The sequence below is a fragment of the Bombina bombina genome, chromosome 3 (genome assembly GCF_027579735.1).
Source record: "Bombina bombina isolate aBomBom1 chromosome 3, aBomBom1.pri, whole genome shotgun sequence".
In the NCBI taxonomy this organism is placed as follows: domain Eukaryota; kingdom Metazoa; phylum Chordata; class Amphibia; order Anura; family Bombinatoridae; genus Bombina; species Bombina bombina.
In genome coordinates, this window is record NC_069501.1 from 402,262,118 (window position 1) to 402,287,214 (window position 25,097).

Sequence of the window (25,097 nt, forward strand, 5' to 3'; positions counted from 1 at the left end):
GTTATACAGGCTGTACACTCACTACTTTACATTGTAGCAAAGTGTCATTTTGTCAGTGTTGTCACATGAAAAGATATAATAAAATATTTACAAAAAAGAGATTGCCCACCTTACTACATTGTTGCACTATGATCCTTTGTTTTTTCTTTTGTTTTGAGAATTAAAGAAATTGTGCCAAATAAGGGTTCAATTTATTATTGTGCGGAAGGACATGATACAATGTAGCGTATCATGTCCGCCGCACATCGATAAATGCCGGCAGCATACGCTGTTGGCATTTATTATTGCACCACTAGCAGGGGGTGTCAATCAACCTAATCGACTGAAGGCTTGCTGGAAACACAGAGCATCATAAATTGAGCCCTAAAAGTTCTATGGAATCCATTTTACCTAATTTTTTGGTTCATATGTGGTATTTTGTTTGTGCTCTGTGTGTAATAATATAATACTATTTTTATTCACAGATTTATATTGAAATTTGTTCTCTTGTTTATGTTTTTTACTCAGAAGGTGTTAATCTGTATTTGTATATAAAAGGTGATTAAGCTTATATTGAATCTAACAGGAAGTGCATGTTTGTGCAAGACTATACCCCAGGCGTTAATTGCTCACTTGCTGAAGAAGAAAACATCCAACGCTCTATTGGCCAACATGGACATGCCTTTACAATATTCAGCAATATTCATATTTAAAAATAAAAAAGAAGTCCTCTTTTTTGTGCAATAAAAATACTTTAATTTTGCCTTTAATTGTAACAAATGTGATGGCATATTAGTCCGTCCCTAGTTTTGAATCATGCTGGTGAAACAGCTTCTGATTTTGTGTATCTCACACAGATAATATCAGGACACAGCCATCTCCCCAGACTGATAAATCTCTTTAGGATGATTGGTACAAACATAACTAAATAGGCCACATTACATATGGGAGGATTTGAGCAGGTCACAGCAGATAAAATGTATTCCAAATTAAACACTAAGTGAGTCACATTAGAATGGGATTAATAAAAATGATCTGCGTCCGTCCCTCGAAGGTACTGAGCGCGCCTTTTCTTTTGATTGCATTTCTGCTTATCCTAGTTGGATTTCTCATTTATTAATACAGATGTCATCTCCCATTTGCAGGGATTAAGTGATGGCTGAACAAGATATAACACTGGACCTAAACATCATAGCCCTCTGCTTTTCTCTTAGTCTGCAGTCTTACAATTGCACTATCAGAACGAAGGTGAATAAAATGCATTCCAAAGCTGTATTTCTTGGAATGACCTATTGCATTTATCATTTCTTGTTTGCATCTAATAGAAGTATTAGTACAATTGTTTTGCTTATTAGAAACAAGAGTCTTCAAGAGTAAATCAGTATTGTTTCCTAATGAGTTTCCTAATGAGTTTACTGCAGTTATATTGTTGAATTGTTTTATATTGTTTTGAAGGTAAAGATACCAACTTTCAGGTGTCCAACATTTCCTATTTACAAGACTTTTTTGGGTTAGTTTTTGTGAAATTTGTTGAAAATAAATCAATGAATATTTTATAAAAAAAAAACTTTAAAGTGAATGTAAAGTTTAATAAGAAAGTGCCTGTTTTTAAAAAATACTCATAAAAACAGAGGCACTTTCATTCATTGTTCCTTATGACAGCAGACCACGATCCTCCGCCCGCAGCTCCTGCTGTACTTAGCATATCGATGACTAATACGGCTTCCTCCAATCATTGTGTGGCCTCACGAGCTGGATGCCTTGGGGTGCATGCAATGATTGGAGGAAGCCAAAATTGGTCATTGCTGTGCTAAGTACAGCAGGAGAAATTCAAAACAGGACAAAAACTAAGCGCTGCCCCTTTAGGAAATGGGTGAAAATAAAATATCTAATTATATTAGAATGTCAATGTTCAGTTCCACTATACTAGCAAGTGAAAGAATGTTACATATAATCTAATCAATGTATAGAAGGTAAATCCTAATACTATGGGGCCTATCTATCAAGCTCCGAACGGAGCTTGACGGCCCGTATTTCTGGCGAGTCTTCAGACTCGCCAGAAACGCAAGTTATAGAGCAGCGGTCACAAAGACCGCTGCTCCATAACCCTGTCCGCCTGCTCTGAGCAGGTGGACAGGAATCGCCGGAATCGAGTACGATCTGGTTGATTGACACCCCCTGCTGGCCGTGAGTCTGCAGGGGGCGGCGTTGCACCAGCAGCTCTTGTGAGCTGCTGGTGCAATGCTGAATACGGAGAGCGTATTGCTCTTCACATTCAGCGATGTCTTGCGGACCTGATCCGCACTGTCGGATCAGGTCCACAAGACCTTTGTTAAATTGGCCTCTATGTGTAGATAATATTAAAATATAGCAATATCCTCAAACTGAGGAAAAAAGATAATAGTGTGTATGATGCAAACACAAATACATGTAAAATTAAAGTCACTCAAAAAGTCCTTAATCGGCTTGAACACACCACCCCTCCTCTTCTCCTGTCTCTCCGGTCTCAATGTTAATGCTGTTCCTCAAAATGAATGTTCCATACAGCATTCAGCACAGGTACTAAAATAGATGAAAAAACGAGAAGAGCGCAACATTTTTTAATGAATGAATGTGCCCCTGGTTTTAAGAGTATTTTTACAAAACCGGGCACTTTCTCATTAAACTTTGTAAATTACATTCACCTTAAAGGGTGATTATAGTCAAAAAATGTCATGATTTTATCCATTACAGCATTTAATGTTAAGACTATCGAGCCTAGATGACTGTTTAACCTCACAAATGGGTTAAACACACAGTAGAAATACTGCTTGGGACTCACAGAGCACTGCTGGTCCCAAGCGAAAAATGTCTGATCCAATCAGCCATGCAGGTTTCATATCTGCAGCATTTTCGTTGCAGGCGTTAAACACTCATGACTCATTTCCATTGAGGTGGTAAAGTTTGGAAACTGGTGATAAAAACCTTTATACAAAGAACAAGGGGATATGGGAACGCGCTGTAAAAAACAGCATATGAGAGGTAAAGAACTTTATAAGGAATGTAGATTACACAAGCTTATAATAAAAGTTTATAAATGTATTACAAATATTTGTATTACAATAAGCGATGCTGGCATCTGATACAGATTAAAATAGTACAATTAAAATAGAATAAGAATCAACATATAATGTAAAACATCAGTGTGTAATGATGTAAGTAGCGGAAAAAATATATGTTGCAAAATAACACAATGTTAAAATTGAAACAGAGTCAATGTTACCGTCCTTAACACAATCAGGCCAGTGATTAGAGTGTTTGGTCCAGCTGTTTATATGAATGCAGGTATAACTTGGGTGATTCCCTCTGCGTTGTTTATAAAACAGCGAAAAACTTGCAAAATCTTCTGGCTTGTATCCAATGACTGAGTTAAATTTCAAAGACACTTTCGCAGCCATATTTGCGGGATGTCCCGTGCTGTGGGCCTGTTCCAGTCATATGTATTGCAAGTAAAGTTTGTAACAGCATCCAGAGTTGGTCTCAACCACCTTACCTACTACTTATTTTCACAAGTTATGAGCAAATTTCTACGCGTTTCAGCCCAGTCAGGCCTTTATCAAGATCATCATCTTGATAAAGCTGATTTATCATTGTCTGTCCGACATAATACGATGTAGCGTATCATGTCCGACAGACATCGCTGAATGCCGATACATTGCACAAGCAGTTCTGGTGAACTGCTCATGCAATGCTGCCCCCTACAGATTTGCGGCCGATCGGCAACTAGCAGGGGTTGTCAATCAGCCCGATCGTATAGGATCGGGCGGATTAAAGACCACAGCCTCAGAGGCAGTGGACCAGTTATGGAGCAGCAGTCTTAAATCCACCCCAGGTCTTATGCTTGAGATTATTCTTTATGTAACTGCTGGGTGCAGAGTATGGGGGTCACTCATTTATTTCTTCAAACATACAAAGCTATGAGCATCTTGCCTGATGATAAGAGTAACCATTAGGTTAAAAAGCTTTGCTGGCAGAATCCATTTTTCTCCTGATCTCATATCATAGCTTACACTACTTAGTTAAGCAGATGTAAGCAAGCTCGGAGCTACTGAACAGTGATGGTCTAATGTCAGTTTTTATACATATGCATGGTTCAGTGATTTTTCATCTTGATATTTAACCTACTCTTTCAATGTTTCTATAGCACAAAAATTCAATTTGGGATATGAAATGTTCCTTTCAGATACTGCATTTGAATGCTGATTCCTATAGACTTAAATTGAGGTCTGTTAAAATCAATGTTCAATTATTAATATCTATAAGTGGCATTTGTATCTTTATTTTGCATTCAATATTGGAAAAAGTTAACATAAATGTTCAGGAAATCATTGAACATTTGAACAAACTAGTATAGTGAAAAAAATCAAACTTGCAAATTAATTGAAAGAATGGCTTTAACATAAGTAAGGTTTAACCTATAGAAAACAGGGACACTATTTAGAACTATATTTTGGTGCAATCAATTTAGGTCAGCCTGGCCTGTTATTTAATTTATTCCCACAGACTCTTATTTCTGCTTTGTCACTGATCATCAGTTATATCATCAGTTATATCCAATCTTGCCTGTGCAAATATAATTCTGTGTGTGGCATTATTTTGTATCAAACAGGTACTTGTATGTGGGATTACAATACATGCTAAAGTATGTAACAGATTTTAATACATAGGATTATATATAATTTACCAAAGGCATTCCTTTTCAATTTGTGTGCACAAGTTTAACTGGATAGTATTTTTAAGGTTAGGTTTTATGTATTCTCTGCTTTAAAATTGATTTATTTGCTCACTGGCTGAGATTGGCTCATTAGGTTCAGTAAGAGTGTTTGTATACACTAACATTTGAGGGCACTAGCAAGTTGATTGTAAAGCTCACAGCTCAGTACCAAGGTGCAGGGTGCTAACTTCATTTTTTCTATCTATTTCTGTTTTTATTACTTTTTTTAAAGACCTTTTTTTCTTATTTGCATTTCTATGTGTCCTTTGTAGAACATTAAACATGTAAAACAGGGAATGCTATGCATATTTAGGTTAGCTGGACCCTAAAAGTTTTGGCGCTAACAGGTAATGCTCGCTATAACACTCTAGAGCCTGCGCCACTAGTGCCCTGGTATATAAGTATGCCAACCTGTCTGGTTAGGGGAAATAGGAAACTAGAATTAGGAAACCTTGACTTATGTGTACATTAAACTATGTATATTACTTTATTCAGAATATTTGACATTTCTTTTTGCTGCCTCTCTTGGAAAACAGTGTGTTAATGCTCTTATTGCACAGAATATAGCAGTTATTAAACACTATATTGCAAAAAGGTCTGCATACATTTTAAAAGCATTTAAACTACCATTTTGTTAGTTGATGATCATCCCTGTTCAAAAGCTTCTTTTCTTGTCTGCTGAGGCGAATTAGTGACAGATATAAATAGGCAAAAGGGTTAGGCTTTCTCTTATGATATGGAAACTCCACAATTTGCTTTTTTTAAGTCAAAGTATAAATGCATTTTACTGCACATAACTGAACATGATATATTACAATCTCAAAGTGTTTCACGTCCCTTCAAAGGGCATTGTAAGGTTGACAGACTATATGGTGAACAAAAGCCACTGAGTTTTGTAAAAGACTCTAGCAACAATGTTTTTGGAACCTATCAACATTTTAAAACCCTATTTCTATGAGCATGTGAGATAAAATTAATAAGCGATATAATATATGCATGAAACAGAAAACCAGATTTTAATAATGTTCATTGGATGCAACTTTGCTCCACTAGACCACTCATATTTTTCATACAAGATGGGTAATGAGTCTGTAACGAGCTGAAATAGCTCCTGCATGTCATATGCGTTTATAAGTTTATTGCTTTATGAAAAAGACATATTACTCTAATGCATACAGTAACAACTGTGTAGCCATAAAATCAATGTATTTGCCGTTTTCAAAAAGCACAAATAAGATAAAAAAGCTATATAACCCAGTAAGTAAGAACCTGAGGAAGAAAATTATATTGGCAAGCTGCTAGCTATTCTGTTCTTAATGTGATAGATAGGTTCCTCCTTCTATATGTTTATAGCATAAGAGTTATAACAGCTATGCTGAATAGCAACTAAGATATTTGATTTCCTCTGTTCTATCTTTATTGATGGCTGCAATTTTAAACCCTTTAATATTTATAGCAACCTGAAATAATTCTATCATTCATAAAGTATTTAATTACTTTTGTCTGTCCTTAAAATGTCAGGAATAAATGTTTGCAGAGCATTGTTTCCATATATTCTGTGACCATTTTGTCCAGGTGTTACTTTTTCTTAATAATTTTTCACAAATTTCACCATCCATTAGAATTTGCAAGGCAAAACCATTGTACCCAATTATGGGCTAGATTACAAGTTGTGCAGTATTTAATGCTCCCGCTTGAGCTTAAACATTGCTAGAAGTAATCTTTTTGCACATGCGTAATAGTGTGCGTATTACAAGTTAGTAAAACTTCTGCGCACCAGCAGAACTTCAGGACTTCGGATATCGCAACCGTACTAACTTTTCCCCTCATAGAATTTAATGGAGAGCGCAGAAGAAAAAAAACCTAACACTTATTGCTTGCGCGCTAATCCAACAGGAGTTCTTAATATTTCGCATTCCAATGTTGTTCACGTACAGGGCAATGTTATTTTTATTTTAAATACATATATATATATATATATATATATATATATATACACATACAGTGTATCTGTATATACCTATACCTGCGTTTCTATTCCTATAGACATATAGGTATAGATATAAATTTTACATTTACATCTATATATATATATATATATATATATATATATATAATAAAAATTAAAAACATTTCTATGCATAACATGCTTCGGATTTCGCAATGTAGGTCTAACGGGGTGTCGGGTTAGCGCACATAAAAACGTAGTTATCTTAAGGTGCATTGTTGAAATAATAAATATAAAATATTACAGAATATTAATAATAGTTATTTAATAATATTCTAGGTGCAATAAATATATATATATATATATATATATATATATATTCTATGGATTATTTAGAATTGTTTTACAGTATCAATCATTTTTATTATAATGAGACTGAAGATTACTAAGTTTCCATTGCGCTAACTCAACACCACGTTAAACCTTTATTGCGAACCCCGAAGCACGTTACGCATATTTTACATTCCTATGTTCTTCACATAGAAAAAATTATAATTTTTATTATTACATATATTTCTATGTATGTCTGATGTGATGTTAATGTAAAATATATATCTACACCTTTAAACATATAGCAATAGATATATAGGTATAGGTATATACAGATATATATATAGAACTTTGTCATGTATATGAAGAACATTGGAATGTAAAAAATGTTTACAGTAAATACACAGTATAACACATATATTATAGCACTATATATATATATATATATATATATATATATATATATATATATATATAGCCCTTTGTAGTCAAATACATGGCCATATACATCCCATATACCTTTGAACTCCTATAAAAAAATCTTAATATTTGTATGGCTCATTTATATTAGATAGTGTTTATACGAGTGTATCAGTTTATTTTAATGTGCTTATGTTGTGTTTGGTGCAACTTTCATTTCATCCCTAACCCTTTACCCGAAGCATGTTAAATTCGATTGCACTTGAGCGAACGCATTTACTTTTAACTTGTATTACGTATGTAAATGAACGTGCCTGCGATATTTTTATATCACATGCTCTAACATTAGCGTGCCACTTGTAATCTAGCCCTACAATGCTTTTGTTTTTAGTAGCATTATGATCAATTAGAGGCACATACTAATGAAACATATTAAAGGGACAGTAAATTCAAGATTAAACATTATTGATTCTGACAAAGCATGTCATTTTAAACAACTTTCCAATTTACTTTCATTATTAAATATGTTCTCTTGGCATTTTGTTGAAACCTAAATAGGCTGATAGAAGCTTAGGAATGTGCACATATCGGATAGAGTATAAAATATAAAATAAAGTAGTGTTTGCAGCATTGTTTATTGTAGTTATACAATGTTGCAAATACTGCTGCCATAGACATAGATATTATTGGTTAAAGGGACAGTGTACTGTAATTTATTTTTCCTTTAAAGGAACAGTAAAGTCAGAATTAAACTTAAATTGACTGGATAGAGTCTATCCAGTCAATTTAAGTTTATTTCTGACTTTAATGTTCCTTTAAAGGAAAAACAAATTACAGTACACTGTCCCTTTAACCAATAATATCTATGTATCACTACAATTAACTACTTTATATCATTTTACATATTTTATAATTAACTTTTTATTTTAACATCAGGAATCATAAATACGCATGACACTGATCCTGTTTTTAGTTGTCTAATTTACAGTTTAAAAATGTGATTTGAGCTTTATTATAATAATTGTATTAAATCTGTAAATAATAGAGTTTCAACAACTTTATCATTTAGGAATAGACCATAGACATGCTAAATGCTACTCCAATGACAGAATACTACTGTCAGATTCTTTTATTGTAAGGTATGGGTGGATTTTATAAAGAGCACTACTGCTTCAAAACCACAAGATAACTAGATTTTCTAATGGATTGAGGTACCTTTAATTAAACAAGCACAAACACTCACAAAGTCCCCTTTGAAGCATTTAACACTCATTCTGTAATGGATTGGAACAGATCCTCTGTTTCTGACAATTTGTTTCTCATTCTACTAATTCTCACCTACTTCCATGTTCTCCTTTTATTTCTTGTGATTATTTGTCTTTTCTTCCTCTTTTTTTTATTTCTTGAGTTTGATTCATTCTTTGGATTAACATTCCAATAAACATTCCAATAAAGTTGTCAGTATCCCATTTTACTCCGATATATCGTTCCCATTTAGATCCCTAGCTGTAGCTGACAGATGAGATACTCCCTTTGATGCACTTAGACTAAAATTATATCCACAGCCTCCCAACTTCTTGCATTGTATCATGCTGCCTTTTACTATAACTATTTAGGGACAGATTACAAGTGGAGCACTAAATATCGCTTTCATGAAAGAGATATTTGCATGCCACTGTGTAAAACCAGCGCACGCTAATGTGCGCTGGTATTACAAGATAACAGCAATGTGAATGCAAGCTTGCGTTCTCATTGCTGGTAAGCATTGCGTTCATGAGAGAGCGCTTCGGGTACAATGGGAGCCTCATTCTAATGCCGTCAGAGACATGGCATCAGAAGCAGCGATGGGGTAAGTAGCGCAGTGATGGCAGTATATGTTTAAATAGATATGTATATGATTATATACATATATATTTATGTGTTAGTATATACACATATCAACACATAAATATATATGTAAATATTCATATACATATATTTTTACTGGGAAAACACAGTTTCCATAGACTGCTATGTAAAAGCACTTTTCAGTGCAGTGTTTTTTATTACACCGCACTTCCACCAACTTTTGACCTATTTTTAGGGCATTTGGGACACTTTTAGAAAAGTAACCAGAAATCTGATGTTAAAGACTTGATACACGGGTATGGGTTTTGGTAATGGTGGATAATAGGACCTTTATAGATAAGTCAAAATGTTTTGTGGTGAAGGTCAAATTGTAAGGGAATTATATATGTAAATGATGCATGGAGGCCCATTTATCAAGCTCCGAACAGAGCTTGAGGGCCCGTGTTTCTAAAGACCGCTGCTTCATAACCCTGTCCGCCTGCTCTGATGAGGCGGGCAGGAATCGCCACAATACAACCTGATCAAGTACAATCGGGTTGATTGACACATTGACACCTCCCTGCTAGCGACCGATTGGCCGCGAGTGTGCAGGGGGCGGCGTTACTACAGCAGCTCTTGTGAGCTGCTGGTGCAATGCTGAATACGGACATATGATAATTCCAACAGATGTATGATAATTCCAACAGACATATGATAATTCCAACAGACATGATAATTCCAACAGACATATGATAATTCCAGCAGACATATGATAATTCCAACAGACATATGATAATTCCAACAGACATATGATAATTCCAACAGACATATGATAATTTGGCCTCATTGTATAAACATGCAGATGAAAAGCTGCAAACTCCCCAGAAAGAGGGAAAATATGAGCATGTTGGCAATAAGTCTTCGAAAAATGGTGGAGTATATTATGTGGTGAATGAAAAATATAATGTAGTACAGAATCACTGACAACATTTCATGTTTTAAAGCTGTGGAACTCAGTAGGCAATAATGATTAGAGACAAACAGTATATGAGTCTCATAGCTCCATCTGAATGTATTGTGCTGTATAGTTAGTTGTGGAAGTTGCAGTAATAAAAGTAGTTATTAATATGGATACAATCTGTGTTTTTGTTGTGCTGGAGTAGAAGTTGAAGAATTTAAATAAGATTCTCTACATGGTAATTGCAAAGATAAGGTGAGAGATTTAGGGGCATATTTATCAAGCTCCGTACGGAGCTTGAGGTTCCTTGTTTAGGCTCGCCGGAAACAGAAGTTTACAAGAAGTTATGAAGCAGCGGTCTAAAGACCGCTGCTCCATAACTTGTCCGCCTGACAGAAATCAACCCGGTCGAATACGATCGGGCTGATTGACACCCCCTGCTAGCAGCCGATTAACCACAAATCTGCAGGGGGCAGCATTGCTGTCGGCATTTATTGATGGGCAGTGGACATGATACGCTACTTCGTATCATGTCCGCTCGCACATTGTTAAATATGCCCATTAATGTGAGGTGGAAGATTCAAGGAAAAGTAAAATATAAGAATGACAATACTCAAGTGGCAACAAATATAGTTGCAATTGCTGATTTTATGGGATGGTGTTTATTGAAACTGCAGTCTTTCTAATGTATATCAGTTTAATCCCGTCCAAAAAAACAGGACAGTCCACAGTATTAGATAGGTATCCTCTGAATGAAGTATATGTAACTTCCGACATACATTTCAGCATATACTGTATATGGACTTTGTTAATGGAGTTACAACTATATATGTATCTAAGAACTGTGGTCAAGATGTTCATATAAGCTTTTTTTAGGTTAATTAAGTACTGCTATTTGTAAATGTTAATGGTTAAAAGGAAAACCATTGAGATAAAAGTTGTGTTATATATTGATTTGCATACAAGCGATACAGCTTCTGATTCACACAGTGGAAGATATGAGCGAAGGGAGAAACTGAGGAAAAAGTTGGCCTTGCATATAAATGATAGTGGAAGTAGAATAAAAAATGTTTTGCCTGTAGACCAGGTAAGTAAATAGAACAAAAACTGACTCTTGTTAAACTCCAGTAGAAAGTGTGAGGAACAAAAATGTTTCATTGCAGAAGGAGGCATTCTATATGAATGAGCATAACCAAGATAGTGCTGTCTCTCATATCTCAACAGCAGAGGACAAAGCCTGGAAACAAAATGCTTTAAAAGTGAAGATGTGAGATTGTATCAGTTGCAGTGTTTGCCTTCCTTACAATGACCTAATTCATACAAATGGACAACAACAGATGTTCTAGCCCAGCCAGACTGTTAGGATTAGCATGCTTGTGCTATTCAAAGCCAATGCGGTCTCTGTACAAGATATAAGATTAATAACCAATAATTGTAAAATTTCATTTAGAAGCTTTTTTTTTTCTTTTCAATCCACTGTGTAAATGAGCAGAGTGTAATGCAATGTACTGTACACATCAATAACCATGTAGTCAATGCTGCAGCATGCTCTGGTGCTTTAAAAATAATAATAATAATAAATAGTCATAAATTTAAGGCTGGTCAATTAAATACTCCAAAAAACAAAGGTTGCCAAGTTTAGTAGTAACTATTTTTCAATGTTTAGTATGAGGTAAGTCTTGTTTTTTTAGGGACTGCCCCATGCCCTGCCCACAAGATGGGCTAACTCCGCCCAACTGCACTCACATCAGACCCTTGACAAACATGTGGCCTTAGTTCTCCCATTGCAGCTCCGCCCACAAAACAGTGGTGCTTGCAGGTAAGACATTTAGTTAAAGGGACATGAAAATTATACTTCCATGATTCAAAAAGAACAATCTATTTGTGAAAAAAAAACTTTTCAATTTACTTCCAATTTAGTGGTTGATTACAACCTGTTTGATATTTCTAAACGTGTTAACTGCCAAAGATGAGCTCTTTTCAGTTTTAAGCCAATCACAATCAGCCATTTATATTGTTTTCTGATTACATTACAAATTCTTGATACTTAATGAAACCTTTACTGGGCTATTTTTCACTTTCCAGAGCTAAGGACAGGATAAACCCCGGACAAATACATTTTCATATTATTACTAAGTACCCAAAAACATTTGCATATGTAACATTGGTTGTGCACATGGGTAAAATACTCTGAAATTACCCACCCCCATATTGGAAGTAACGTCACAATATAGCCAAAAGTATGTTTAGAAAGCAACATCACCAAACAGATACACTATATAGCCAACAGTATCAGGACACCTGACCATCATTTCTATATGAGCATGTTGGACATTCCATTCCAAAACCATGGGCATTAATATGGAGCTGTTCCTCATTTTCCAGCTATAATAGTCCGTGGGTTGTGGCAGACACTGCAAGTCAATAGATAATAAATAAAAAGTAATGTGATCAGGGAGCTGTCAGAAAAGACTTAGATACAAGGTAATCACACAGGTAAAAGTGTATTAATATAACCATGTTGGCTATGCAAAACTGGGGAATGGGTAATAAAGGGATTATCTATTTTTGGAGACTAATGTGGTTAGTGTTAATTGGGTTAAGTTCTGAGGATCACCCTAATAATCAAATCATTTTGGTACCTATATAATATTGCTTATATCAGCTTATATATTTCTTACATCTGCTAGTCAATTACTATTGTGTCCTATGTTTTTCTAATAATGGATCATTTAAGCACCATAACTACTAGATTATGAACTTGTTAAAAAATAAAATGTGCAAATATGAGCCTTCTAAAGTCTTGCAAAACTGCAAGTAACCCAAACTTAAAAATCAGGATATTGTGTAAATGACAATCTACTATATATTTTTGCATATAAGATATTTATAAAGGAAAATATGAGCCAGACCTCTATCTTATATGCTTACAATTAAAACCCATTTATATAAGACAATGTTGTGCATTGTTTAATAATGTATTGTAGGCCACTCTGTCATACAGAGGGATAGTTCACACTTGCCATTATAAGTTAAAAAAAGGCTTCCTTACTCTAAATAAATGGATCTCCTTGGTGGTTTAGGGGAATGTATTGCCCAGTAATCCCAAAATGACAGCAGTTTCCCCATATACTACAGCATATGTTATACTGTTGTTAACTTCTTAAAATCCATGTTGGCAAGAGGGCAATCTGTACCCCCGATACTACCTCTTAACAACGTTCAGTTATTTAAAAAAATAAATACAAAAGTCCATCGTGTGGGTTGGATCAATTCTATAACTGTTCAGAGTAGTCTATTATCCCCTCCTGATTTCCAAGTCATATATATAATAAGTGAAAGGTTTAATTATGGACGTGATTAATTATTATATTTGTGGAAATGTATGACTGTGCCACCACTAGCATAATAAATAATCCCAATGAAAGACACTCTCTAAGCTGCTGTATCTATTTTTGTTAGTCTGTGGGACTATTTGTTTTGTTTTTATTGGGTGTTTTTATGTAGTCTATGTTGCATATGAGATGTCTGTTTTTTTATTGTAGAATTCATTTTCAATTATTTTTCACTAAGAATACATTGTTTTTGATTCCCTTTCTTTTTTCAACTGCAATTAAATAGCAAAGAATGTGGGCCAGATTACGAGTGGAGCGCTATCTTAATGTGCACCCATAAAGGGGCAAATTTGCTAATTTACAGGTGCATGTTAAATAACCAGCCTTTACAAGTGACTGGATAATGCTACCGCGAACTCGCGATTTCACTTTGCTCTAAGCACAATTAACCAGAGGTCAGACTTCTGGTTAAAAATAAAAGTTGCCCCAATTGCCCCCAAAATAAAGGGGACAGTACATTAACCTTAAGGGGCCGAATTATCAAAGTCTGGCGGACATGATACGCTGCAGCGTATCATGTCCGCCAGACAATGCTGAATGTGGACAGCATACGCTGTTGGTATTCAGCATTGCACAAGCAGTTCTAGTGAACTGCTTGTGCAATGATGCCCCCTGCTGATTCAAAGCCAATCGGCCACTTAGCAGGGGGTGTCAACCAACCCAATCACATTTGATTGGGTTGATTGCTGTATGCAGCTCAGAGGCGGTGGATCCAGTTAAGGAGCAGCGGTCTTAAGACCGCTGCTTCTTAACTCCTTTTTCCGGTGAGCCTGAAGGCTCGCACAGAAACAAGGCAAACTGGCCCCATTCGGGACGTAGTAAATTGGCCCCAAAATATAAGTACGAGTATCTTTTCATTTTTTTAAAAAAAAACAGCACAAAGCAGTTATAAGGGGTTAAAGTGAGGTGATGTGGGGTTACTTTACATGGAGGTCAAATGGGGACTGTGTTTTCTCTATAAATATATATGTATATGCTTATATACATATATGTTTATGTGTTAATATGTATATTTAGACATATAATCACATAAATGTATATGTCGTTAAGGCTTTATATATATATTTATTTATTGCTGCCCAACATTGCATGATTTGCCCCATGCGTGGCACTAGGTGGTTTGTTGTGGCTGCCGGCATGAAAACAAGGTCGCGTTTGCATTGCTCTGTACTTGTAATAGCGCACATTTATGTGCGATGGTATTACTGAGTGGAGCACAAATATCTTGCTCCCGCAATCACAATATTGCGCTCCACTTGTAATCTGGTCCATAAAAGGGCAATTTTAGCTTTATTTTAAAAACTACTAGGGGTACAGTATATTTTTATAGCAATAGGCGTTCAATTCTTTTTATGGTTATTTTTTTTTGTAATTCTATTATTTTGAATCAGAATCTACATTTAATTAGTTTTCAATGTAAGCTTTAGTCAGTGTTTATAGATTTGTTTTTGTTTTTACAATAAAGAACTAATTTAAGAATTTGTTAAACAATGATTTAGTTATTGTATCCCCAAAGAGAAAGAAAAAAACAAAACATTCTACAGTGTAATGTTATTTAAATAAGCAATAACAGTAAATACACTCCCAGGGTTACAGATGTCAGTGATCTATATATCCTCTAAATTAGAAAACGCTCTGTGCAAAGAGAGAAAGAAATTGTGTGTAGTGATTGCTGGTTAATGATTTGTATTAAGTAAAAAAAAAAAAAAACATTGAAAGCTTTAAGCATTAGATTCAAAAATGTGTTCATGGTGTAAATTAAGATGATAATCCATGTGGAGTGGTAACAATTCTCAAAATGCCAAAACCAATTAACTTAAATTTAATATCTACATTTAACTAAACCAGGTGTCTGATGACTACTTAAAAACACACACATATCAAAGCAAGTCAGTAGTTTTAAATAAACAAAATGTATGTGTTTTTATACACAAACTCACACACACACACATATATATATATACCCACATACATATACATACACACGCATTCATACACATACACACACACACGCACTAGGGTTGCCACCTCAGCCATGTTTTTCTGGAGACTTACACATGCTGCAGGGTGTGCAGGGAGGAACATGTATTGTGTTTCTGGACAGCACTATTCATATTCCTACCTGCACACCCTGCAGCCTGTGTAACTAATAAGTGTTCTGTATTTTAAGGGACGGGTGGCAACCCTAACACACACACCCCCTTACACACCCCCATACACACACTTACATACACACACACACACATACACATTCATACACACACACACATATACACCCACATACAGTTGCGGCTGGTGAATTATGAAGATGGAGGTGCATGTGGCCCCACCCCTGACCACACCCCTTGAAAAAGCCCGCCCCTTAGGTGGCTCTCTCTATACACATGAGAGAGAGAGAAAAAGAAAAGGAGAAAAGGAGAGAGAGAGTGTGAGAGAGAGAGACCACCACCACAACCTCATAAACAGAGAATACTTATGTGTGTGAAACACATACATTTAGATAACACATGTAAAATACCAAAAGCAGTTAAAATAGGCTGTGTCCTGCTGTGAGCTGCAGCTTCTCACACAAAAGAAACTGGAATTCGTTTAACAATAAAGTAATACTGTTTATTGCTGCCAGTGTCTCTCTAACCTTAAATCATTGTTAGCCTCTTTACACAGTCTGCTGCCTAATCTGAGAGGAAGATAGCTCCACGGTCGGGCAGAGACGGGGGAGGATCCGTAACCTCTATACTGCTCCCTGCACTGCTGTGACTCTGCAAAATGAGCTCCTCTCAGCTCAACGACTATCTCCGCAATGAGATTTTGTGCCGTTGAGCGGGAGGAGCCTCATCAAGCAGCAGCGTCATCACGTGACTGTAGTGATGACTGTTAGCACCACCTCTCGACTCACTCACACTGTCTATTGCACAGGCTGAACTGTGCGATTTAGACAGTATAGGGATGGGTTGGGAGGTGGAGCAGGCTGCAGGCAAATCTAGTGAGAGCACTATAATGACAGGCATCAGGCTAACCGCACATGCGGTTAAATAAAAAAGAAAGATACAAACATTTTTTTTTTATTTTTTTTTTTAAAAAGACTTTGGCTTTTATTTTTTTGGGGCTATAAATTATATATAATTTTTCCAATAGGGGAGCTATTGGAAAAAATATATTTTATTCAAAGTTTTTTTTTCTTCCTTCATTTGTGCTGGGGGTTCACGTGGGGCTGTGAACATATGGAGGAGCCTCCACTGCCCACATACACACACACATAGATACACTCAGTCCACACACATACACATACATACACACACTTACATACACATATATACACACACATACATACACATGCATGCACACACACACACACTCTGACAAAGACACATACACACACATACACATGCATATATACACACACACACATACACACACACATATACACATACATACACACACTTACATACACACATACACATACGTACAACTTACATACACATACATACACACACATACACATACATACACATGCATACACACACACACACTCTCACACATACAAACACACACATACACACACACAGCACACAAACACAGATAGATGTACAGATTATTAACCAAAAGTGAGCTATAGAAAGGACAAACTGAAAAATGAATGAAGAGGGGTAGGAGTAGTAGCAAAATCTCTCATTTTTCATTTTATACAGATCATAGTCTGTTCTGAGTGTGTGTTAGTTAATCTCTTAACCTGTATGTGCTGATATATGTAGTAGGAATAAAGTGTCCTATTTTGATCACAGTTATTTTTTTCACCTCTTTTGTAACTGTACCATCCAGAAAACTGTATGGCTTCATGTCAATAATTTAGTGACCATGACCTAGATATGTAAGGAATGTTCAATTAGGTGCTAAATGCAGTTAAAATATAATTATGCATATTGATTTTCAGGCACTATAAATTTGGTGAATGGTGAGTGGAGAATTGGTTGAATTTGCAGTTTTTGTCCTCTTTCAGAAAACAATAAAATTATCCGTGTCCTTAAAGATTTGGCATTTTTATTGTTGATGTTTTTAAAAAGTGCTCTGTTTAATTCAATTCAAGTTGAATTCACTACTACCTTACTAAACGAGAGAGCTGGTTTAAACTAAAGTACTTGCTACAATTACCATGAGTTAAGGGTTTCTAGCATATTTGATAGAACATAACCTTGTCTGTCCATGATAAGGCTGAATAAGTTCAAGGGAGATTTTGCCCAAATTGATTGGCTGTATTGCGCCTGACCAAACACATTGGGGCCAATTTATTAAGTGTCTGGTGAAATGCTTGTGCAATGCCGCCCCCTGCATAGTCATGGCCAATTGGCCACTAGCAGGGGGTGTCAACCTGATCGTATGAGATCAGGCGGATTGATGTGCGCAGCCCCAAAGGCAGCGGACGAGTTAAGGAACAGCGGTCTTAAGATCGCTGCTTCTTAACACCTGTTTCTGGCGAGCCTGAAGACTTGTACGGAAACAGGGGTATTTGGCCCCATTCGGGCCATGATAATTCAGCCCCATTGAGTGGAAGGCCATCTAGAAACCTACAGTAAAACCATAAACTACAAATATGCAATAAATATACATGTTGTGTGCAATATTTAACTTCTGAGTGCCAAATTCCCATTAAGTGAAAGTAACTTTCTAAAATCACAGTAATAAAATCCCCTCATTTAAGTGGTGTCTGCAGACTGAATACTGTATAATGGCAAATCATTAATTATGGGAAATGACCATCCTGATGCTATAGACATAGCTCCTCTAGATAATAAACTGGACAAGCTACAGTAAAAATGTCAAGCATGTTGTTAGTCCCCCATCGTTGTAGCAAATACCCGGGCAACTCTAGCATTATATTAATAAAGTAATGACAGCACATGGCCAATAAAGCCCATAATAACCATCTGCTGCTCATTTTCCTGCTTCCATGAACTTGGAAACATAAAAACATTCCTGAGTTTACCTTGGCAAATGAGTCTCCTATATCAATGATTGCATTGAATGTTTCAAAGATTTCCGCTAAACATTATTTCTGCAAAGATGTTATTTTAATGCCAAATAATAATAATACTAATCCTACATTCTGCGTGCATTAAAGACTGTAGGTTCATCAAGAATTAAGCTCCCCTTTCTAGAAGACTAGCAAATCTGAGCAAAGTCCCATAAAATCAATTGGGCCTTGTAGCCATCTGCCTATATGGCTTGTAATTGTTAGCAAGTTTATTAATGGGGGCACATGACACATTCCAAAAAGTTATTTTTAATAAAGATAATGTATTTTGTAGCTGATTAAAAATCTGTGTAAATATCTACTCGTGTCAACCTCAGCAATGTTTTAATGGAGGTTAAAAAATTATTTTTCTAATCTCCTCATTTCTAAGAGAAAACTTGCTGAGAAAGAAAGGTCTTTTTATGCCTATCAAAAATATGATCTTTAAGTTTAGATATTTACATGTGTATCATAATTAGCTTTATTTGTAATGTGCCAACAGATTCCACAACCCTAAACAGGGGGGGGAAATAGAGAGAAGATGGGGAGGGAGAGATTAAAGATAAAGGTTGAGTCTTTATAAGTATGTACTGCTGTGCAAAAAGTGTAAAATATGAAGTATAAAAAGATATTGCTGTTTGGACTTTATTTAGCATTTTGTGGACCTGTATCTATTCATCTTCAAAGATAAATCTGCATTCTTTACTATTTAAATTTCTTTAAACATTGACGTTAACTTATAATCATTATAATCAAGGCAGCCTAGAATATTGCAACATGTTCAATAAGAAGTGGAATGTATTTTTCAGCAACTCTTTGGGTGCTTTTTTACAGCTAACCCCTGCAGTTGTTGCCTTATTGAGAATTAAGAACTACTAGAGTCAAGCTATGGGAGGGTTCTCTGCTTAGTATCTATGTCCCGGGACATTATAGCATCTGATTGGTTAAACAGCCCAACTGCTCAAAAAGAGGGCAGGCAAATATGCATCCACTGGGGTCACAAAAGTACCTTCCACTTCTAATTGAAACAGTTTTACAATGTTCTAGAGCATCTAAGCCACCACTGATACAACAGCCTTTCAATAAACTAAAACAAATAAAACCTTTGTTCTCTGAGTCACTTTGTGTGTATTGAATGTTATCTAGGATTGTAGTAAATGCCACTAAATAAACTACAGAGTTTTTGATAGAAATGTTTTTATGAATTGTGCAAGGTGCTTCACAGATCCTGCAGTAATAACACAGACCATTGTCTTTCAATGTGAAATTTGGAGAAAAGATCTACATTATTTGACATAAACAAATCTGTAAGCAGGGAGCAATGGTATACTCTATATCATATTACAATGAATGGGCTTTTCTTTTTAAAAAAGAATATCTTCTTCATACCATTACCATGAGTGATTGACATTGTCTCTTTTTTGCTTTGTTTCTTCACACATAGTTTTGGCACTTAGGGAACCACTGAATTAAATTGTTACCTTAGTTTGTCATCTTTTTTTATTTCAAACCTTGATACTTTTCTCATAACCATTCTTTTCTTCTCCCTCCCTCTGTCTCTCTTTACTGTTTTTGGTGTTGTCCCTTGTCCTCCCTACACGGCTTCTCTTTATTTTCTGTCAATGTCACCTCCTGCTTCTCTACCCTTGTAGACCTGTCCGTCAGCCTCCTTGCAGTGATAGTTATTGTGTGTGGGCTGGCCCTGGTGGCAGTTTTTCTCTTTCTCTTTTGGAAGCTGTGGTGGGTGCCCTGGAGGAACAAGACGGTGTCTTCTAACCCGGCGGTTACACAGAACATCTCAACCTTTTCTGGAGTCAACAGCGATAAAGAGATCATGGCTGATAAGCTCAAGGATTCTGGCTCCTTAGGGTTCCTGGAGGCTGCAGTTAAAATTAGCCACACATCTCCTGACATACCAGCAGAGGTCCAGATGTCGATGAAGGAGCACATGATGAGGCGCACAAGGATACAGAGGCAAGCAACTGAACCAGCATCTTCCACCAGGTGAGCTTATATAATAAACATTTTGTGTCTGCAAATCTGTTAACCTCCTTGTGTTTATTAAATCAACATGGCCACTAATTTTATAATTATGGTCTGTGTTGGAAATGTATAAAATGTTTATGAATTTATGATGTTTATATTTGATAGAATCTAGTGAAATAGTGATTTAAATGGACATACAAATGTAACACTAAAATGTTCTAAATTGTGCACACATGTGCAGATCCTGGTTGGCTACTGGCCATGTCCAACTCAGCAAGCAACACAAGACAATATCGATGTGTCCCTTTATCTTCCTATAACTCCATCAGTGTAGCAGTTGTTTGACTTAGGATGAGGAAATGTTTTAGCACTGTTCTTAAAAAGAACACATTTTGGCCAAATTCATCACTTCTAAATTAATATTGAACATTTGCAAAGGTTCAACATATCTTTTTAACAAATGTGGAAAAATTCCCTGCATTTAATGTTAAAATGTATACATTAAAGTGATAGTAAAGACCAAATTAAACTTTGATGATTCAGATAGGGCATGTAATGTTAAACAACGTTCTAATTTACTTTTATCATCAAATGTGGTTTGTTCTCTTGTTATTCTTAGTTGAACGTTACATCTAGGTAGGCTCATATGCTAATTTCATTTCTTAGCCCTCTTATCTGAATGCATTTGACAGTTTTCACAGCTAGAGGGTGTTAGTTCATGTGTTTCATATAGATAAAATTGTGCTCATGCACGTGGAGTTATTTAAGAGTCAGCACTAATTGCCTGTAATGCAAGTCTGTCAAAAGGTCTGAGATAAGGAGGCAGTCAGCAGAAGCTTAGATAAAAGGTAATTACAGAGGTAAATAGTATATTTCTATAACAGTGTTAGTTATGCAAACTGGGGAATGGTAAACAAAGGGATTATCTATATTTTTCAACAACAACATTTTAGTGTTTACTATCCCTTTAACATTTGAATGATAATTTTTATTGACTTTAATGCTAACAGAATCAACATTTAAATCTTTGACTGTTAAATCTACAGAACATTTAAATGTTAATACAAATGTCAGTTGAAAGGTTTTGTTCTGCCATTTTTATTTCAAAATAAAAGTGAGAAATTCACCCATACCCAAAAAGACAGCATTTATAAGCATTCATTTTAGCAGGTGGGCTTAAAGAGACAGTAAGAGCAACATTATTTTTTTATGATTCAGATAGAGCATGCAAGTTTAAACAACTTTTCTATTTACTTATATTACCAAATTTGCTTCATTCTGTTGATATCTTTTGTTAAAGAGTAAAACTAGGTTGACTCAGGAGCTGCAGTGCACTACTGGGAGCTAGCTGAGCACATCAGGTGATCCAATGACAAGAAGCATATGTGTATAGTTAGTAATCAGCATATTTAATTATAGAATTAAAATGGAAAATTGTTTAGAATTGCATGCTTTATGTGAATCATGAACATGTAATTAATACAGTAGAATTGCCTAGTGAACAATTGCATATTAAAAAGACAATGCAAAAGTACTTAGGGGCATATTTATCAAAGCATCAACTAAAAATACGCTTGAATTCTGCGTCATATTTGTCGCGAGATTGATCCGCTGTAGTTATCAAAGCGTCAAAATCAGCAAATGTTGAAATTTGTGACGTAATATACGATCCCGCGATCTCAATCTGACGCAGATCAATGCAAGTTGAAAACAGTGGTATTCGAGCAGAATTGTGTTCATTCTCCCTCTTAATCCACACTATTTGAACCTCTCACTAAGTTATCAAAAATTCTACATTTACGCTTGCGTCTTTTCCGACTCAGCGTACCTAGTTTTCACTCCACCACCCTTGAGGTCGCGGATGCCATAGAACTCAATGGGAGTCTGAAAACGCAGAAAGCTTATGTTCGATGATGCAAGAAAATGAAGCATATTATATAATAAAAGTAAATTAGAACTTTATTAAAATTGTATACCCTTTCTAAAAAACAATATTATTGCTCCACATTTGGTGCACTAGTAGATATAGGGATAAAAATGAAAAATACATTACTACTTATGGATTATGCTACAAATTTGTCTCTCATTACAAAGCAAGGGGACAATATTATTTCTACAAATTTGGTGCAAAGTTTTGCCCCAAACTTGTCGCACTAATAGATATAGAGATAAAAATGAAATAAATACACAACATAAAATAGCTAACGTCCTTTTTATTTTTTGGAAAAATCTATGTGCACCATGTTTAAGCCATGTAATACAGGTCCCACTCTCCACTTTGTGCCAAATTTAACTTAACACTTTTCGCACCAATTATGACGCAAACTCCTAAACAACTCACACACTAGTGAATTTTTCCACCACTTGTGATTGGAATATGCATAATTATATGATTTATGACATCAGCCAATCTGATTCAAATACACATTATAAACTATAACTAACTAATCAAATTGCTCGAGACTTGTGTCATTGATCACTCATCAGAACTTGTAAGTGCCATTTGTTACATTGTGTATTATACTTTGAAAGTATGCATATGTGAAATTAGTATTAAGGATAAACATTGATGCTGACATTAGGACACACAGTGTAATATTTTAGACAAGGATTTTAAAATTCGAATTGATGTTTGATTCAATATAATCTTAAACTAATAGCTCAAAGGGATAGCCCACCTAACATTAAACTGTCATGATTCAGATACAGCAGAAATTAAAATCACCTCTTTACTAGCATGCTATTTTCAGTGTATTTTTATTCCTTCTCTTGAATTTTTTTTTCAGTAAGAAATTTCATCTTATATGCCAGCCCATTTGATAACACCTGTGTAGGGGTGGTTTTTAAAAATAGATTGCAATCAGGAGGGGTTAGACAGATGTAGAGAGAAAACTGCCCCAGCTCTTAAAATATCCATTGATTGCAAATAAATACATATGATACCCTGATTACGTTATATTTGCAATTATTTTGGCTCAGAATAATAATACATTTACAATATATACATATAGTGGTATAAATAAACACAGAGATATGACAGACAACATTGTTTAGAACCAGAAAAGGAACTTAGGGACATGTAAATATGTTTGCAAAAGATTTCTGACATAACACACACACACATATATATATATACAAAGCAAATTGTGTGTATGCACTCCCACTATCTTGGAGCAACTGCCAGGATTCTATCTGGATAATGCAAGAATCATAAAAAAAAGCACTCACTGGTCCAACGACGTCTGTGACAACAGGAAAAAACTTTTATTAATGACAAACAAAAAAGTGCACAAAATCAGCCTTTTAACAGGCACCAGAAATCCTCCCCCAAGAGAACAACCAATCAAGACCATTCAAATAACACACCCCCAAAGGAAAATTGTGACAGCCTCCCAATGTTAAATATAATTAAAACAAATGTTTATCTTAAAACCTAAACGTAGTGTACATATTGTCATGATAAACCCATAACAAAACTCTCCATGGAGTGATCAGTATCGGCCCACAAAAAAAAAAGAAAAGCGTATATGTATTAAAGAATAATAGTCAAAACAAGTATTGAGCACATTTCAGCCAATCATATTGTAACATGGGCGTGTCAATAAGACATCATACGCCCCACACTATTGGCAACTTTGTTGTTAACTGTTATCTGTTATTAGATGATCTGAACAGTGAGGTGTTTAAGTGTCGACACTGAGGTATCTTATTAAGTGCTGTGGGATGTTCCCTTTTGTTCGATCGTTATTAAGTACTGTGCAGACTATTGAACATGACCCGTGTTTTGACATGGGATATGTGTGAGTCCTTAGTGACAGGGCTTAGTTACCAACAGTGTGGGGCGTATGATGTCTTATTGACACGCCCATGTTACAATATGATTGCTTGAAATGTGCTCAATACTTGTTTTGACTATTATTCTTGAATACATATACGCTTTTTTTTTTTTTTTGGGGGGCTGATACTGATCACTCCATGGAGAGTTTTGTTATGGGTTTATCATGACAATATGTACACTACGTTTAGGTTTTAAGATACACATTTGTTTTAATTATATTTAACATTGGGAGGCTGTCACAATTTTCTATTGGTTACCTTTGGGGGTTTGTTATTTGAACGGTCTTGATTGGCTGTTCTCTTGTGGGAGGATTTCTGGTGCCTGTTAAAAGGCTGATTTTGTGCACTTTTTGATTGTCAGAGGAAGGGACTGGTTTTGTCCCGAAACGTCACATTAATAAAAGTTTTTTCCTGTTGTCACAGACGTCGTTGGACCAGTGAGTGTTTTTTTTATGATTCTTATATATATATATATATATATATACTGTATATATACAAGTATGTGCAACAATATATGTACAAATTCTAGCATTAATAATAATTTTTAAAAATAAATAAAAAATATGACTTCTAGAAATACAAATACACATTAATTTATATGAAAGTATCATATAACAAATACATATAAAAATAACTTTCTATGAGATATTGTTTGT

At 35.4% G+C, this 25,097-nt stretch overlaps 1 protein-coding gene across 2 annotated transcripts in view; it reads left to right on the forward strand.

Annotated features, from left to right (window-relative positions):
* Positions 1-25,097, forward strand: part of SYT6 (synaptotagmin 6) — a 787,509-nt gene that overhangs the window by 392,486 nt on the left and 369,926 nt on the right. For both annotated transcript variants that reach the window (XM_053706565.1, XM_053706566.1), the window contains exon 2: positions 20,271-20,622. In XM_053706565.1, the coding sequence (XP_053562540.1) occupies positions 20,271-20,622 (352 nt within the window). The remainder of the gene's footprint in view (positions 1-20,270; positions 20,623-25,097) is intronic.